The sequence below is a fragment of the Pseudorca crassidens genome, chromosome 14, assembly GCF_039906515.1.
Source record: "Pseudorca crassidens isolate mPseCra1 chromosome 14, mPseCra1.hap1, whole genome shotgun sequence".
In the NCBI taxonomy this organism is placed as follows: Eukaryota; Metazoa; Chordata; class Mammalia; order Artiodactyla; family Delphinidae; genus Pseudorca; species Pseudorca crassidens.
The window spans coordinates 29,153,087-29,170,092 of record NC_090309.1 but is presented as its reverse complement, the minus strand read 5'-3'; the positions used below and the strand labels follow the sequence as shown (position 1 = coordinate 29,170,092).

At 57.6% G+C, this 17,006-nt stretch overlaps 1 protein-coding gene across 1 annotated transcript in view; it reads right to left on the bottom strand.

The window, feature by feature from the left end:
* RAB11FIP5 (RAB11 family interacting protein 5) overlaps window positions 1-17,006 on the bottom strand; it is a 36,070-nt gene that overhangs the window by 2,474 nt on the left and 16,590 nt on the right. Inside the window, 6 exon segments of the mRNA XM_067704717.1 lie at window positions 1-190; window positions 3,510-5,304; window positions 5,307-5,414; window positions 5,417-5,490; window positions 11,815-12,490; window positions 12,621-13,057. Coding sequence (XP_067560818.1) covers window positions 1-190; window positions 3,510-5,304; window positions 5,307-5,414; window positions 5,417-5,490; window positions 11,815-12,490; window positions 12,621-13,057 — 3,280 coding nt within the window.

The window sequence follows — 17,006 nt, the reverse complement described above, 5'->3', positions numbered from 1 at the left end:
CTTCAGCCTCTTGGCGTCCACAGTCTGGCCAACCTGGGGGGCTGGAGCCACAGGCTGAATGCTGCCAGATGTGACGGTCTTGAGCTTCTCCAGCCCGCTGCTCAGGGCTGTACTCAGACTAGAGCGGGACTGCTTCCTGTCAGGGCTGCCCTCCACTGGGGCAGCACTGAGGGGCTTCACAGGGTGGGGACTGCAAAGACAGAAAGGAGATGCGTTATGGGGAGGGATGGGTGGCACAAGGAAAAGAGGGGCCACCTTCTCTGTGGGGCCAGCAGGTCTCACCACCTGGTGGTGACTGCCCCCCAACGCCCCTGCCCTCACTGCTCTCCTCACTCCACCACCTGCCCCTCCCCGCTGCACCCCCTTCACAGGGACAGCAGAGGCCGTCCTGCAGACTTCTCTGTACCTAATCCCAGTCTTTGCCAGAGCCACCCCCTCCAGCCAGCCCCCCTCCCTCCTCTTCTCTACTGTAACGTTTCTCTAGGGGGATGATCAATCCTCCCAGTTTCCTAATTTTCCCAGGACCGGGGATGCCTAGGATGTGGGACTTCCAGTGCTGCTAAAGCCAAGGAAGACCTGAGCAGACTGGGGTGCTTGGTCACTCGCCCACCTCTACCAGCTGCTTGCCATCAGCATTTACAGAGGCCTGAGAAACCCTCCCTTGGCCTTGTCTTCGCCTAGCCCTCACCCTCAGTCATCCCCACCTCTTCTTCCTTCTCACCCAGCCTCTCCAGAGCATGTGGACCACATTCTGTCTCTACAAGTTCCCACCTTTCGTTGACTCCTCAACCCTTTAGGACAGTGGCCCCCACCGGCCCGTCACAAGTGTTCCTGCTGAGGCCACCAACCCCTCAGTTCTCACCTCACTGACCTCTCTGCAGAACTGACCCTTGGACTGCTCACTCACTCTTTCCTTTGGACTGCTCTCCTCCCTGGTTTTCCTCAAGACCTCCGTCTGGTTTCCTGACACCTGACATCCTTCCCAGGCTCAACTGAGGGTCTGCCCCTGGGTCCTCTCCCCTCCACCTCTGATCTCCATCTTCAGCCCAGACCTCACCCCTGAGCTCTAGACCTAGGCAGACAGTTGCAGGCTGGCTCCAGAGGAACCCACACTCCCCCCCGGCCTGCCTGCCCTTTCCTACGCTCCCTCATGGTGAGCGCCAGGCACCATTAGCCTCGTACGGCTCTAGTCAGAAACCTAGGAACCCCTCGGAACGCCCCCCACTCCCACCTCAGCCTTGACAAACGTCAAGCCCTGCTGCCTTCTCACCTTCTCTCACACTATCCCCCCCTCTCCAAGCCAGCGTTGAGTAAACCTTTTTCCAGCCACACCCAACTGCTAAATCAGCTCCTCCGGGGCAATCTTGCCCACCTCCAACCACTCCTCCGTTCTGTGTGGGACAAGGGTCTCACCTCCCCAGTGGCTCCCTATCAAGGTAAGAAAACACAATCTCTAACACAACCGGGCCCCTGCCCTTTCTTCCTGACCCCCTACTCCCTCATTCACTCCAGCCAGAGGAAGACGTGCTCGCTCTCATCTTTAGGTTCTTGTCAAAGCTGCTGCTGTCTGGAACACTGCCCCTCTGCCTGCTGGCCTGCTAACGCCTACTCATGTTTCAAAGCTGTGCAAGTCCACTTCCTCCAGGAAACCTTCCTGATTCCCCCACGCTGACTAAGGTGACTCTCCTCTGGGATCCCCCAGCACCTTGTACCTGTCACGGGTACCCAAACTGTAAGCATCAGCTTCCAATTCAACTTAACCTGCCTCTAGAGGACCTCCTAAATTTATACTTACTTCACAGAGGAAGTGGACCATTCAGGAGGAGGAAGCAAAACAGCTTATCCCAAGGCCCCCGAACACCACTGAAGGGAGGCCCACCCAGACCCAGAGAAGCCAGCTCTGATACTCAGGACAGGGCTGTGGGTTCAGGGTCACAACCCGGGAGGAGAGGCAGAGAGCCAGGCGGGAGCAGACGGTAGGGAAAAGAACACATCCCAGCCCCTCCTGCCCATCTAGGAGTTTATGTTAAGGGTGAGGATGTAAAGGCAGCTCTCATGCCACCTTTGGGCTGTGCTGAGGGAGGGCAGGAATACCAGTGCGGCATAAAAACCCCCTGAATGGGGGGCCAGGAGTCTTGGGCTCTCAGTCTGACTGCCCCCCCACTACATCTGAGGGACCCTGGACCCTGCAGCTCTCATAGACTCCATTTCCTCATCTGATAAATGGGGACAGCTCTACTTGGCCCATCAACGTCATGATGGAAGGAACATGCCAAGTACAGATGTGACGCCAACTCTGAGGAGAATAAAACTTCCAGAAAGTGGTGAGTATAATTAGAAGTGGTGCTGGAGTGTGGCAGGGCCAGCTGAGGATGCTGTCATCAGAGCAAGGAAGCCCTAACCACCTCCTCTCCCTCACTTCTGGGATCAGCATCACCACCTCCCACTGGAACAGCAGTCGGGAGCAGCCCAGGCTCCTTCCCACCCACTTTTCGCCTATCAGCACTGGCCCCCTGGGGTTTCCCTTCCCCGGTTCACTTTTATCTTCCCCTCTGGATTGGGAACTCCTTGGGAATACGGTGGGAACCGTGTCTTTCATCTCTGTTCAGTGCCTGTCACACAGTCGACACTCAGTGAATCCGGATGACCAAAGGTATGAGTTGGTGGGCTGGGGGCCTCCCAGAGGCCGGCCAGTGCTGGAGCCTGTGCCCCTCTGCTCCTCCCCACGCCCCACTTCTTCACTCAGGTCTCCTGAAGTGCTAGACTCCCTCTGGGCTTTGCTGCCCCATCTAAGTCGTACGCCATTCCCCACAGTGACCTGTCTCTCCGGGCCTCAGCTCTGGTCACCCCTCACCAGCCACCCGGTGAGGTCACGGCCTCATAATTCTTCCAAAAGAGACCAATGCCACAGTGACCACAGTCACACAGGCATCCTCTGTCCACTCAGCACAGTCCTAAGCACGTCAGGACCACCCCCTGAAAGGCACAAATGCAAACCGATGAGGCACCTGCTGGGGTCAGGAAAAAAACATTTTTCTGAGGGTCATGTATGTGGGGAGCATCTTAGCTTTTCTTTTGTCCTCTAAAGGTATCTTGGCTCTCCTCTCTGACCTCAGGACCAGTCCCTCCCCTCTGGCTCTCTGCCTTCCACAGTCTGCTCCCCCAAGGGCCGCCATTTGACAAGCTGCACTGCCCTAGCCCCTCCTGTGCTGAGAACCCGAGCTCACATCCCCCTTTCCCTGCTGGCCCATATCACTTCTCCCCACCTCATTCCTCACCCCCTACACCTCATCATCATCATCCCCCAAACCCCCGGCTTATGGGGACACCTGCTGGTCCAAGGTCCCAAGAGGAAGCAGCTTCAGAGACAGTACCACGGAAGGCGCACGTCTCCAAAGCTTCCGCCGTCCTGCCTTGGGGTGAAGGAACCCCTCACCGGCCCCTGGAGGAGCTGAAGCTGCTCTGCGCCCCCCTTCCTCCTAGAGACTGGTTTCTGGGCACCTGCTCACCTGGCACTGGGATGTGGCTCCTCAGCTGGTCGTGTCTCCAAGGGCAGAAGCGCAAGCGGGGAGGCTGGGGTGACTGCAGCGTGGTCCTCCCCAAGTGGAGGGGGGGAGCTCCCAGTGGGGGACGCTGGCTCCCCGGGGGGCGGGGAGGAAGAGGTCAGGGGCCAGGCTCCAGGCAGGGGCGAGCACGGAGGGCTGGGCCCCCCGTGGTGGCGGCTGGCCCAGGGTGGGAGAGGGGGCCACGGACAGGCAGGTTCTGCGGGGGTGGGCAGCTCTTCGGGACCACAGTGGACGGAAGGGTCCCTGGACCCTGGAAGGGATGTGGACGGGAGGCTGGGGGGATCTTGGCTCCCCTGAGGCAAGAAGGGGTTCAAGGCATCCTCTTCCGAGACCCACAAGTCAGCAAGCTGAGAGCTGCCTGACAGGAACCCATGTGCCTCTCCTACTGGTTCCTGGGTCTGGGCCTCAGGAGCCTCAGGGCCTTCTCCTCTCTCTGGAGCCGCCCAGATCTGCTGACTCTGAAGAGCCAAGGTCTTTGAGGGTGTAGGGGCAGGACCCTGAGGACAGCTGGTGGGCCGAGGTAGGCAGGGCCCAGACACAGGAGGGCTGGCATCCTCTGCTAGATCTTCCAGGCCTGGCCCACCCAGCATGGCTCCAGAGTGGCTGTCAGACTCTGACTCCGGCTTCTCGCCGCCCTCCTCCTCCTCCTCGGCCGCCTGGGGACCAGCAATCAACGCACTTGGGAAGACATCTTCTCCTCCCATCTCTGACCCCCTGCTACCCAGCCCCCCTGCCGCTTTCTCCTTCTCTTCCTCCACCGCTGCCTCCTTCTCCTGGGAATCTGAGGGTATGAGGAGACGCGGTGGCTTGGGCGGTGCTGTGTTGGGCTGCAGCCCCTCGTTCGACACCCACTCAGGTTCGGGCTCTGACTCCGGCTCCAGTGGGGGAAGCCCCTCACTCCTCTTGGGGCTCACAGGTTCTGGCGACTCTGGCTGCATCTGGGGAGTGGGCGGCTCATCGGACTCTCCCCGCAGGACTGGTGAGGAAGCCTCAGCTGCAGGAGAAACGGTGACCACATCCCACGGCCAGGAATCGTCAACTGTGTCGAGCTCATGGAAAAGCTGGCTGCCATCTCGGGACGCCTCCTCGTCCTGGCCCTCAGGGGCACTGTCTGGGCCAGGCAGCCTCTCCCACAGACTGATCACTTCTGGGGAGCTAAAGAGAGACGTCGCACTGTCTGCCAGACTCTGCCCTGCTTCCCCTCCTGGGGCGGGCAACTCCCTGTCTGCTTCAGAGTCTGAGGCTCTCGGGTGCAGCTGGGCTGACGCGGAGGGCAGGCAGGCCCCTTCTGCCCCGAGGGGCCCCGGGTCAACCACACTCCTGCTCCGAAGGTCCAGTCCCAAGTCCAGAGGAACTCTGGGCTCCAGCCACACGCTGCTCCCACCTCCTTCTCCTCCCCCAGGGTCCCCCTGGGGCTCAGCTGCTTTCACTGTCACGGCCCCAGGGCCTGGGTCTTGCTGCCCAGTCACCTCCAGCCCCACTCCTGCTGGGGCCAGGATCTCATTCCTGGCCTCTGGACGCAGCCTGCTGGCAGCAAAGATGTTGAAGGTGTCGTCCCACTCAGGCGGGGCTTTCCCAGGGGAGGCCAGGGGAGTGGGGCTGGCCCTCGAGGCACTGGGGAGAGAGGGAGCAGGTGAAGGAGAGTTTAGTGCTATGTCGGCTACGAGCTCCTCGAAGAAAGGGTTGCTCTGCAGGGAGGAGAGGAACGGGTTGGTAAGACCCAAGAATCCCCATGGGTGGCTTCAGGGATGGCGGTGGCAGCGGCAGCAGCGGCAACAGCGGGGGAGGTGGCTGCAAAAAGGTTAGTGCTTAGCATAGGAGCAGAGGTGGGAGCAGGAGTGGGGGGGCCGGAGCACAGGGGGAGCAGGGGACGTGGTGAGGAAGAGCAGCTGGGTCAGATTCTACCTGAGGAGACACGTCCAGGCTGTGGAGGGAGACAAAACCGTGAGCCTCCTGGTTAATGCCAAGACTGGAAATGCCCCTGCTGAACACCACACCCCTGCCCGCCACCTGCCTGGGGAAGAGGTGCCACCGTGCTCCCCGAGCTGGGCTCGGGCACGTGGGCCAGGGGACGGAGGGAAGACCCCGATGTGTACATGACGAGGCATCACCCAAGGATGAAGATTCTAGGCAGAGCTCATCCGGTCCTCACACCAACCCCGAGGAGCAAGAATCCCACTTAACAGGAGTGATCCCAACTACTACCCCATGCTGACGACTACTCGAGGCCAGACTGACACCTGAAGAACCAACCAGAAAGCACCTGACATCCCTTTATGGACTGAGACAGAGGAAAGAAAATACCAGCTGGCTTGGACAGGATAAAGAGACCAGAGAAAAGCAAGGCCCAGGTATTTGGCTGGATGAAGCCAGCACTAACAGAACCCAGCCGGTGCCCGACATTCTGACTCCTGAAACAGCCTGGGTTCTCCTGAACCCTTGCACAAATGAGAGGTAATGATGGGGCTGTTAACAGGCAGGACAAGGTGTCAGCTGGAGAGGACGTGGCCTTTTCGCTTCTGGGAAGGGTACCATAACCGGCCAAGGAGGACAAGACACTGCTGAGGATGTCTGCTGTCAGGCATCCACCTGGCCTGGCACATGGCAGTCAGCCTCCCTCACCAAGGGCACCCACGGGCCAGCCTTGGAAGCAACGCTGCTGGGGAGACAGAGGCTGGGATGTGGCAGCAGAGGCAGCAGCAGCAACTCTGGATGTCACCAGGGGCCTCCCAGGGTCCCCCACACAGATCCCTGGCCCCCCTGGGAAATCCACTCCTTGATAATACACTCACACTCCCCAAGATACGTGCTGGCCTTCAGGTGTCCCCTCCAGGGTCTTCTTGGAGGGGGCATGTCCTGCACTTGTACCTTATCTACAGCATGCAGCTGACGTGAGGGGAATGGGAAGGAATAGACTCTAAAATTAGAGCTCTTGGCTTCCCCGGGACAACCCCCGGACACAGACAGAAGTCCAGAAAGACAGTGCAGGGGGAAAGGGGGACCCAACACCCCTGCTTTCAGCAGTCTGACAATGGTTTGAGGCTCCTTGCAGCTGAGCCCAGACTTCAGGGGCCTGTCAGTGGCCTGGATTTGCCTGCTATTTGACCCCCACCTTCAGCCCCCCTCTAAGCCCCAAGACCCCCATTCCTTGACCCCTGCCAGCCCAGGTGGAAACATCCTGAAGAACTCCTACACATCCACCTTCTCCACTCAAGCTGCTTCTTCCCACGGGGAAATGCTCGGGGCGAGCCCTGAGGTCCCAGAAGCCAGGCCTCACCAATCAGCCCACGAGGAACGATGGTTGGGGTAGGAGGGGCACCTATGGAAAGAGGCCCAGAAGTCTGGAGCCAGGATTCTTCCGGGAACCCAGGGGCCAGACGGAGCAGGTCCCACACAGAGCTGGGCAGAGGCAGGGCCAGCTCATCCGCAGACACCGGGGGCAGGCAATGGGAAGGAGTCCAGTTCAACCAGCAGCACAGGTGGGCTACCCAGACAGGCTGGAGTCTATGAGCCCAGCCTCACAGGCAAGACACAGCCAGGTCCCCACCCCTGGGTTTCTCTTAAGAATCTAGCTTCCAGAGACTCTCCTAATCCTGTTTCTGCCCGACAATAACTCCCGGCCAGGGCGGGCATAGAAAGTCCCATCCTCTCCCACCCCACCAGGGCTTCCCAGAACAGCTCTGCCTCTGCGGTCAAGGCACGGTAAAGACACCAAAAGAGGGAGGATCCTGAGCCCAAAGTCCCAACACCTCCAAAGGCCCCTTTTCTCCCTTCATCGAGATATATCTACCTTGGGGACCAAGGAGAGCAACGTACCACCACCATGTGGGTCAAGACCCTGCCCTCAGCCCACCCCCACCATCGGAGCACCCACTCCCGACACAGCCCAACCCTGCCGGCAGGACTCAGCCCCCAGGAACAGGGCTGGGGGACTCTGAGCTGTCTCTCCCTAGTGCCCTGTATGACAAGTGGACAGAGGGGTCTGATGGAAGCAGCCCCATCAGCATTAAATAGCACCAAGCTTAGCTCTACACCCCTCAGCCCCAGCCTGGCCCCACTCACTCTTACAGTCTTGCAGCAATCTGGCTGACTGTCAGAACCGCAGGGCAGGAGAGGGCAGGGAAAGGGCTGGGAGCCCCAGGCTCGGCTGGCAACCCTCCCCGCACTGGCTACCCACAGGTGCACACAAACCCGTTGGTATGGAACCAGCAAAGGGCTTTCCCTGGAGGAAGGTGTGCCCCAGGGGCCAGGCCTGGCAGCCTCCCCAGAGCCAGCACAACCTCTGAGAGCCTCTTGTCCATCCCTCCTACCCAGTAACACGTCCCCCTGTCCCCATGCCTCCCTCACCCTTGCTCAACACCAGGCGCACACTCTGAAAGTTCTTACTTTAAAAAGTCCCCTCCCGGAAATTCCCTGGCAGTCCAGTGGTTAGGGCTCCACACTCTCACTGCTGAGGGCCCAGGTTCAATCCCTGGTCAGGGGACTACCGTCCCACAAGCTGTGCGGCACAGCCAAAAGAAAAAAAAAATTCCCCTGCCTACCGTTCCACCTGGCACAGATCAGATCAGAGACACATTCCCATGTGTGGTTATCTTTGCAGGGTATGCTCAGAGGACAGAACCCACCATGCTAGCCCAGCACATTGCTGTCCCCCCGCCAAGCAGCAGGGGCTACAACATATGCTGACTTATCTTCTCTTTTAGGACCAAAAGTTGGGGAAAGAAATCAGAAGTCCAAATGTCTCTGCCCCTTTGACCTGACAGAATAAAACTTCAGGGCCTTACTGTGGCTTAAGAACCTTAGAGCAATTGGATGAACCTGCCACTTAATACAGCAATCACCTGTTCCCTCCAACAGCCCCCCTTCTTCTTAAACACAGCCGTTGCTAGGTAACTCACTACACCAGGACACCTCTGTAGCGAGGGGCCAGGTTTCACTGGTGAACAGCTCTTCCTTAGACTGAGATGAGCTATGTGTCCTTGTTATTTCCATGCATTGGTCCCAGAGGTGGCATGTGGATCTGCAAAGACTCTCCCACAGGCACTCCCTGAAAAGGCTAAAGCCAGCCTTTCAGGCATACCCACCCCAGCCAAAATGCCTTCAGCCAGCCCTCCTAAGGCTCCATCTCCTGGTGTCTGCCTGAGATGTGCCCCGATGTCCAGGAAACATGACTGGACACATCCTCTCCCTTCATCTGGGCACAGTGAGGTGACACAGTGGGGCCTTGCATGCTCTAAGTAGGCAGACCATATAATTTATCTTCCAAACCAGAATGTTTTTAATAGAGTAAAGGGGCACTACTAACTATGCCAGGAAAACAGGCACAAACAGGATTTATGGCCACACTAACTCTAAGTCACTGGCATACAACACAGTTACACGTTTACACCACTGCGAACGCCGCTGAGACCCCGAGCTCTCTCGGCAGCCAGCGCACACTCCAGGCTCATCAGGACCTCACTGCTCACCACCTGGTGAGGGGCTGGGGCAGATGCAGAGACTGCTGAAGGCCACCACGATACACTTGCCTCTGTGTTGGGCCATGCTTACCCCCAATTTAAAAAAATGTCTGTATCTAACACTTGATCTCCTACTGTGCACAAAGTTCTGTGGTTAGTGTGAGGGGAGGGAACACAGGAGCTTGAGATGACCTGCTCTCAGAAAGCTTATACGTACCCTAAAAGGGTCAGAAAGGGACAGACACAAAGACAATTCGTTTTGGCACTGGTGGTTTCAACACACACGGTCTTGACGGTCCTAAACACACACTAAAGTGACCTGTGCTGCAGCTCAGGGTGAATGGCTCACAGCAGGGCTGGTGAGCAGGGATGAGATCTGTGGCCCAAACCTCAACCAGCCATTCCCCAGCCCCCCGCCCACATGCTGGTGGGGGCTAGTGCAACAGTCATGGGACCTGGCAGATGAGGGACAGGTCAGGAGGAACAGGAGGACCATCTTCCTGGCCTCTCCCAGCTGCTGCCTTCTCCAACAGCAACAGTTTTTTCTCTGGATACTGTGCACAGCACATACTGCTTCTGGCCTCTGCACGGGGCCTCAGTGCAATGTGGGAACACTAGAGGGCGCTGCTGCCCTGCCTAGTGAGGAACACCCAGCAATCTGCAATGGTAGCCCCGGGGCAGAGGCACCCAAACCTCTGGACCTGTGGACAGGATCCCCTTGGGTGTCTCGCAGCTACATTCGGTCACTCCAGTTCTAGGTGTCCAACTTATGGCTTCCTGCCGCAAGTCAGCTCACCTCTTATTCTCTCCTCAAAGGCCCCAAGACCTCTGGGCAAGCACCAAGGGTGGTTTCTTCCAGGCCAGCCCTTCCCTCCGAGGCACACAGGGCCAGCGTGATGCTGACAGGGCTCAATGTCCAGGTCTCACACCTCTGCAGGCCAGGTCACTGCACCCCAAGAATAGTCCCTCCCACCCTGCCTGGAGGCAAGGCCACAGAGCCTGCCCCTTCAGCCACTGTAAGCAAATGGGTCCCAGGGAGGGCAGGAGGCCCCATCTGCCCTCCAACCTGCAGAGGACGAGCTCGGAATTCAAGTACGAGAAGGGCAAAACCCTCAGCTCCCTTATGTTCGTCCATCACCCAACTTCTCTTGCCTCTGAAAGGCCATTAGGAGACATGGAGAAACAAGGAAAACAGAGGCTGTAAGCACCAGCAACGGCAACCGCAACATCACTGTCATGGCCTACAGAGCTCGAGCCCAAAGCCTGGCACTCGCCTAGAAACAGCCTCACAGAGAAATGTCCCCCATATCCATCCCACCCTGGAAGAGGCCCAGAGACACCCCATGGACAACAGCACTGAGCCCACGGTCTGTGCCCCTCCCTCCACCACACCACCTACAATCTCTGAGTTGTCACAGGGCCACCAGCTCAGCCTGGGCATCCCCTTCTTCCTCTAGGCTGCAGGTAGCCAGCAGTTCCCCTGGGCTCCGGTGAGGAGGGCTGGGCAGTAGGGAACCGAAGCTCTCCTAAGCAGGGGAGACATCACCCAGAGACTGATCCACCCCACACACCCATCGATGAGGCTGTACGGAGAGCTGCCAGGCGGCCAGGGCTCAAACCTCAAAGGCCCTGCGTTTCTCTCCCTGGTCCTCTGAGCAAACTCAGAATTTCACAGGGCAAGAAAAGAACCAGGACTTCAGGAGTCTTCTCCCCTCTGCTGGGGAAGAGGTTTAGGGCCCCTCCCTTTGCCCTATCTCCTGGCCCTTTACCACTGCGCCCACTCTTCCCACCCCGCCTCCGGCCCACATAGCCACTGATGGGGACAGGCAGGCTTGCTGACAGGACAGTAACGGCCGCCCTTGCCACACTGGCTGGGGTTGTCACAGATGCTCCTGTCCAGGGCTGGCCCTGGGCCCTTGGCAGGGGGGAACACCTGCTCCTGGCCAAAGCCCGGAGCCCCTCCCTGGGCCCTGCTGGATAGTGAAGCAGCCTCCGCTGGCTCCAACTTAGGAGGAGATCAGAGGGCCAGGGTGAGGGCTAGGGACTCTGTCCCAGGCCTAGGCTGAAGGACTCCTGCATTCCTCTCCCAGGTGGGACTCAGCATATTCAAAACAGAGCAGCCGCCATCAGCACTTGCCATACCCCAAGACCAAGAGACACCAGAGAGGGCCAGAGCCCCAGGAGTCTCTAAGGACACAGGGTAGGTCACAGATTTCAGGGGAGCTGCCCACAGCCTCCGGCCAAGGCCGGGGAGCAACCGGGGGTGAGTGTACAGGGGAGGGGGTGGACACATCAATTACTCAACTCCCATCTCTCAGAGAGAAGACAGCACAGAGACAGCTGGGACGGCTGGTGTGAAGCCATCTAGCTTCGGAAAGGGTGGGGGAAGTCTGAGGTGAGTCCTTGGTCCCCACCTCTCTACCTGCCAAAGCTTGGTGACCTTGAGGCCAGGGGGCAAGAGGTAGAGGTTGGGAAGCAAAGAATTCATACAAATGGCCTTTCCTGCTTTTGTCCTATTCCTCCCCCTCCCGCAGGGGATGGGTGTGCCAACTCAGGAAGTGAGGCCCACGGGACCCCCAGAGCGCTGTGCCCTTCAACTCACCTGCGTCCACGTGCAGACAACAAGCCGCGGCTTAGGGAGACAGGGTTCCCCGCTCAACCATGCAAAGCCAGAGCCCCAGCAGCCTGCCCAAGGGTCCCATCCTGCCCCATTCTCCCTGCCCCGGGGTTCGGTGCAAATACCCCAGCATCCACCCCAGGGATCAAAGCTGGTCTTGCCAAGGACGTACCTGGGTTTCTGAGTTGGTTCCTTGGCTTCTCTCAAGCCAAACCAGCTACTTTTGGCCTTTTCCTCCCCACTGGACGAGTGGTGTGGGGAGGCCCCCAGAGTGGGAACCCCCTTCTCCCCCAGAGAGCCTCGGCGCCCCATCTCGCTCCGACTCAGCCCCTGGTGGTGATGGTGGAAAAGGCCCATCCGGGGCTTCCGCTCCTCCTTCCGGGCTCCCTCCTTCTCGGCCACAGCCTCAGAGGAGGCCACCATAGGTGTGGCGACCTGCACCGGCCTCCCCTCTGAGGGCCAGGCCCCCTCCTCCTCTCCAGAGCAGCGGGCCCCGACGGCCAGCACCTGCGAGCTCAGCTCCTCCTGTCCAGGCACCGCCTCTGAGCTGCCGGTGCGGCGGCTGCCTCTGCCCCAGGAGTCATCCGCAGAGCGCGGCCCCTCCTCAGAGGGCCGGGAGGAGACAGTGTGCAGGGGGCCAGAGATGGAGCTGCGGTGCCGCAGGGGCCCCTGGGGCTCCTCAGTGTAAATGTGGCTCCCGTTGACGCAGAGAGAGGAGCGGGAGGCCCCGTCAAGGTGGCCCTGAAGGTCAAGAAGGGCCCGGGGAGGAGCGGCTCGCACCTGGCTGGCCTCATCGCTGTATGTTCTTTTATGGGTGAGCGACTTGGGGGACTGTGCCGAGTCCCTGCCTGGAAAGGAAGCACACACCGAGTTAGAAGCCCGCTGCCCGGCCCGGCCTTCCCTACACCTGAGGGGAGAGCCCGCACTGCCCCCCTCCCCTCCCCTCCCCTCCCCTCCCCTCCCCCCCTCCCCACTCACCCCCTTCGGAGGACAGCCAGCTGCTGCGGCTGGGCGAGCGGGTGAGGAGCTCGGCCCCGGGGCCCTGGTAGGCCAGGGTCCCACTGGCTGAGGACAGGGTGCTGTCCGAACCTAGCGAGGTGTTGGACTGGGTCAGGGAAGACTTCCGCAGCTTGTTGCGGAGGAAGAAGCCTTTGGCTTTGCCCATCTTGCTCAGGCTGCCCAGCTCGGGGTCCTCCAGGGCGCTGCTTGGGAGGATGGCAGAGGCGGATTCCAGATCAAACTTCTTCTTGCCCTTCATCTTGTCCTTGATCCTACTGAAGGGGGACCGAGGCTTGTCCTTCACGGACAGGTCAAACATGCTGGCGCTGAGGTTGTTGCGCGTGAACTGGATGCTGACCTGGATCTCTCCACGCTCCTTCTCCTTCTTGCCTACCTTCGAGTGCAGCTTGTACCACCTGTGAGAAGGGGGTGCCGGGGCTCCGGTCACAGGTACGTCTCAGAGCCCCTCTCTGCTTCAGGAGCCACGACAGCCTCCCCACACAGGCTTCTGCTCTGACACATAAGCCCTGCCGCCTTCCAGGCCACAAGAACAGCTAAGAAACTACCCACAACTTTTCCGTGATGAAGGAAACCACATCCCACGTGGGGGAAGCTCTTCGGCACTACCAGGCAGGGCAGCCAAGTGACCCTCCTGACCCGGCACCTTCCCTGGAGCTCAGAGACCTCCCCTGCCCCAGCCCCCTACATCTGAAACTCTGAGGCCCAGAGCAGCAAGGCCGGGTCTGAGAGGAACCCTTTCAACTCCAGGCCCCAGGTACAGACACACCTACCCACATTTTCCCATTTACATCATCTCCTTTGGCTAGTCCCAGCCTAAGCTCTGCTCTGAGCCACCAGTGAGTCCAGGAAAGAACAGCTCACCCAGAGGCCCAGGGCCAGGAACACTAGTGCATGTACACACACACACACACACACACACACACACACACACACACCTCACCCGCTCATTTACTCACCCCAAGCCCTGCCAGGAACACCTCTGCAAGCTGGAGGAACAGACAAGAAGGCATAAACGGGCCTTAAGCAAGAGACCCAGGGAAGGGAAAGAGCACTCACTCATCTGTAAGCATCTGCCGTGTGTGACAAAGGAATGCAGGGGTGCTCATCTCCCTTCCATTTACACCTCACAACAAACCTGGGATTTTACAGATCAGGAGGTCAAAGCTCTGCGGTGAAGTAACTTATCCAAGAACAAGCAGCCAGGAAGGAGACTCTAATTAATAATAATGTATTGCTATTGGCTCATCATTCATAACAAATGTACCACACTAATGTAAGAGGTTAATAATAGAGGAAACTAGAGCAGGAGGGGGTGTGAGGGAATATATACGGGAGCTCTCTGTACTTTCCACTTGTTTTTCTGTAAACCTAAAACTAAAACTAAACTCTATTAATTAAAAAAAGAAGACACAGTGAGCACACAGAGAACACAATGAGCAAGAGATCATGAAAGAAACAATACAAGAAAGTTCTCCTGAAGGACATGAGCACCAGCACAGAAGGGCCCACAAGCAGGCAGCACAGTGAACGAGGAAAGACCCAGCCAGCAGGTATCACTGCAAGGTTTCAGAGCACCAGGTTTGTACATTCAGGAGACCCTGAAGGTTTCCAAAGAGGGGAGACAGGTTTGTACATTCAGGAATTAGAATTAGCATCAGGTCCTCATCAGTAACACTGGGCACCATCTGGAGTCATGCCTTCAAAATTCTGAAGTAAAAGCTTCCAGCATAGAATTCTGGACTCAGCCAACCAGGCATGAACATGGAATAAAGCCCGGTGGAGGCGGTCAGATTGGTCACTGAAGGGCTCCGAGTCCCTCAGAGGACACACACACCACACCACACACAAACACTACACACTGTACCACACCCCACACGCCTCAGTCCATGCTGTGGTGGTCATCTCCCACCTAAGATCCGCTCACCCCACAACACCAGCTCCTTGAGCTTCTCACGGACATTAAGCGGGAGGTCTTTTGTATGAAAGTCCCTGCACATCCAAATGTCCAGAAATAAGTCACTGCAAGGGCTTGGTGGTGGTGGTGGGTTTAAATGCTGTGACTTTAAAAAAAAAAAAAAAAAGAAAAGAAAAGGTCTTCGCAGAGACACTTCCAATTGCATCCCTTTGGAAGAGTCCACCATGACTAACCTCTTAGGTGTCCACTGCGGGCTATGCATCCAGCCTCTGCTTGGGGACCACTGGATGGCCTAAGTGAAGGGAACCTGGGCTGTTGGTTTTCCCTCCCAAACCTGAGAGACCACTCCCACTAAGGCTGGGTCAGGACAGACGGCGGCACAAGCAGGGACGGCACAAGCAGGGACGGCGGAGGGCTACACTCAGAGGGTGTGTGGGTGTTTACATGCCGCTCTCGTGATGAGTAGGCACAGGGAGGAAAGATGGGGGAGGAGGGGCAGGGAGCGGAGAAGAGAGCTGAGAGACAGACTGACGGGATGCGTGTGAGGATGTGTCTGGGGGCACGAGGAGACATTTAATAGAAAGACAAACCAGCTAGCATCGACATCCTCACACCCCTGCTTTCCCAACCCAACGTCCACTTTGGGCCTGACCCCTTAACTCTTTCAAGGCCAAGTCACCTTGGCCAAACGTGGACCAGGCCTCATTTAGCACAGAAAGATTCTGGGAGGTGGGGCAAAGAGAAGTATATGGACTCCAGCTGCAGGCCCACCAAGCCCTGAGCAACGGGAATCCGCAAGCACAGACATCCTTCACTTGGGCATAAGGGTCACGGGTCCTGAGCCCCAGCTGGTCACACTCCACACACCACAGCAGTAACACTGGTTATCTCTGCGGGTTGAGGTTGCAGGGAACTATCACTTCCCGCATTGCCTACTTTTGTCCTGTTTGAATTTTTTATAAGAGCCATATATTACTGTCGTAATAGGAAAAAGAGACAAAAGAAAATTCCCGTTCCTATCTTATCCTCTCAGTTGGCTGAGACAGAATAGGCTCCTCGCCTCTCCCTCCGACCCCTCGATGAAAGAGGATGCATTACATTACTAGCCCAGCTGAGGCTCAGGTCCTCGGCCCAAAGGATCCTTGTCCCCCGCCCTTCCCAACCCCCTCCCCATAAGGTCACTTCTGCTTCCCCTGCTCTTCCCCAGGGATTTTGGGGTTCTTCTCTGGACTTGCTTTTCAGGGAGGCCAGGAGGGAAAAGAAGACTTTCCTCACCATTTTCTGAGATTCCCCCATCCAGAGCAGAGTGAGGCTGAGAATGGCTGGGACCTGCCTCTGGACCCTCAGTCACTGTTGCCATCTGTCTCCCTATCAGTCAGGGGCAGGACTCATTGGACCCTGCCAGCTACTTGGAGCAGGGCTTCTCCCAGAAGTGTGACAGGCTGAGATGGTGACGGCAAGGCCACACAACCAACAGCTTGTGGACCAAGGCCTGTCACTCCCATCCGTGGCTGAGACCTGGCCAAAACCAATTAGGATTTGACCACGGCCCCAGCACATATCTAGATGGTGGCTATCAGTGCGGGATTTCTTTTTTATCTATTCATACTAAGATACAACCTAAAACCTACTGAATTAGAAAGGCCAGGCCTAGAAATCTACATTTCAAGGTGGAAGGGAGTACCTCCTCAGGTGACTGAATTCATCAGACCCAGTGTGAGAACCACAGAAGGACAGTCCCCTGCCTGCTCTACATCACTTCATGGATCAGAGGCCAACTTTCCCTCCACCTGGGTATATCATCAAGGACACTCAATTGTTACACAGAAGAAACCTGCGTCTCTCCCCTGCCCAGCCAAGGCTTGCCTTCCAAAGTCCACTGAACCCACTTCTTCCGAGAGAACTGACCCTAGAAACCCTCATCTCTCTCCCCCTCCCCCCAACCCGGGACAAATTATCAAAGGAACACATACATGGGGGAGGATCAGGCATCAATAAGTACTTTCTATGAATAAAGAGTGCTAAAATGAACAAGGCCTCTATTCCACAAAGCTGCTTTTGAAACAGCACTCACCAGGACAGGAAGAAGGACAGTGATTCTGCCCCAGTACAATTTCCCTGACACGCACTCAGCTCTCAAAGCCTAGATTCTTCAGCCCCTACAGAATGTAAAACAACAACCTGCACATCCTTCACTGCAGGTACTGAACTGTTCCACCTACATGGCACCCACCTCAACCCCTGCACTGTCTGAGCACCTGAACTCCCCAAAGCCCAGGAAGCGTGTGCTCAGGAAACAGGTTTTGACAAAGATGATCATTATCTGGGACTTGTCCCAGGTATGACTGCAGCCAAGACATGCTCCATCAGGAAAGGAGCAGTAAGGGAAAATTCCTTGCATGTAAGAGGTATGTGCCGCTACAGACGCT